This window comes from Perkinsus marinus (assembly GCF_000006405.1).
Source record: "Perkinsus marinus ATCC 50983 genomic scaffold scf_1104296962770, whole genome shotgun sequence".
NCBI lineage: Eukaryota > Perkinsozoa > Perkinsida > Perkinsidae > Perkinsus > Perkinsus marinus.
This window is the reverse complement of record NW_003205331.1, coordinates 210,614-211,873: the sequence shown is the minus strand read 5'-3', so window position 1 is coordinate 211,873 and position 1,260 is coordinate 210,614. Positions and strand designations below refer to the sequence as shown.

Genomic DNA, 1,260 nt, shown 5'->3' with positions numbered 1-1,260 from the left:
AAGTGATCTCATTGGCTACTACACCACCATTAGCATGCGTAAGGCAACACAGGACGTGCGCCGCGATCTCTGATTCGGGAACAGATATCAGTGCGAAGGCCACCCAAGATGAATAACCTACTTATAAGCCTCTCTGAGGAATTCGCGTCAACCACTGCATCCAAGCAAACCCTAGCTATATGATGGCAATTCAGCCGAGCCAGATCGAGACTCTTATCGGCCTCCTCTGGAACAGGGCCTAAAGGGAATCGTCACGCGTCACAAAATTACCAACCCCTTACCCAGTCTGATGAGCTTGTTTCCAGTGAGTCTCACGCAGACATCCGCTATGTGAGTCTGCGCGCTGATCGATTGGGTCCTCCCCTTCTCCCCAAGGACGAGCGCTCGAGCCATAACATCACTGGCAACATCCTTACTGCATGCTATCACCTCTTCTTTATCTACCCGAAAAATGCACCTCCCAGGGATCGAACCCGGGCCATCCGCTTACCCGCATAAGCCTTCCACCCACTCCCATGTGCGCTGAACTTCTCCATGTCCAACGTGAATTCATCAGCTCGACGGACATCCTCCTCCTCCACAGGGTTACTCTCAGGATCACTACCAGCCTCTTCCGTTCCCTCTTCTGTTGGTGCAGCACGACTCATAGCAGGAGGCGACTCGGCCGACCCAACCTCGCTTAGAGGTGGCAACACCACGGGTGGTCGACGGGCTGACGGCTGGTGGGGCGTTGACATCGGCGCTAAAGCACATGAGTGTACATCTACTCTCAACACGTTAGAAATGCCGCCGCTGGGATTCGAACCCAGGACCTCGAGGAGGCTACCTCCACTGCTATCATCAGCAACCGCTCGGCTAGCTGGAACCTCCGGCGAGCTGGGTCTGCTGGTGGAACGCAGGAGAGTTCGATCCGGCTCCAAGACGTGAGTCAGAGCTTTTAATAAGGATGCTGCCGCCTTCGCTGGAATACATTCGATGACCTGATGTGGCGTTGAGGAAATGCAAGATTGCAAGAAAAACCTTCTCTCACCGAATCATCCCTCCACTTCGCGACAAATGAAGATGCGAATGTATACTGCAAAGAGGAGACCAGACCGACCGTACCTGCCATCAAAGCTGCTTCACTGCGCCACGAAATTACCTCTGAAAACTCACTGAAATCCAACAGAGGTTTCATCAACTCCTTTTGGTCCTCCCTAACATAACGACCCAGCGACTGCGTCGCCTGCTGAGCTCCGTCGTAATAGCCGCATTGTGTAG

The 1,260-nt window shown here is 53.6% G+C and overlaps 1 protein-coding gene across 1 annotated transcript in view; it reads right to left on the bottom strand.

Moving 5' to 3' along the window:
- The window catches only part of Pmar_PMAR000564 (ubiquitin-protein ligase, putative), a gene marked incomplete at both ends in the record, with an annotated part of 11,716 nt that extends 11,069 nt beyond the window's left edge, over positions 1-647 (bottom strand). Inside the window, 3 exons of the mRNA XM_002771465.1 lie at positions 122-238; positions 282-440; positions 491-647. Coding sequence (XP_002771511.1) covers positions 122-238; positions 282-440; positions 491-647 — 433 coding nt within the window. The remainder of the gene's footprint in view (positions 1-121; positions 239-281; positions 441-490) is intronic.
- Positions 648-1,260: the final 613 nt, after the last annotated feature.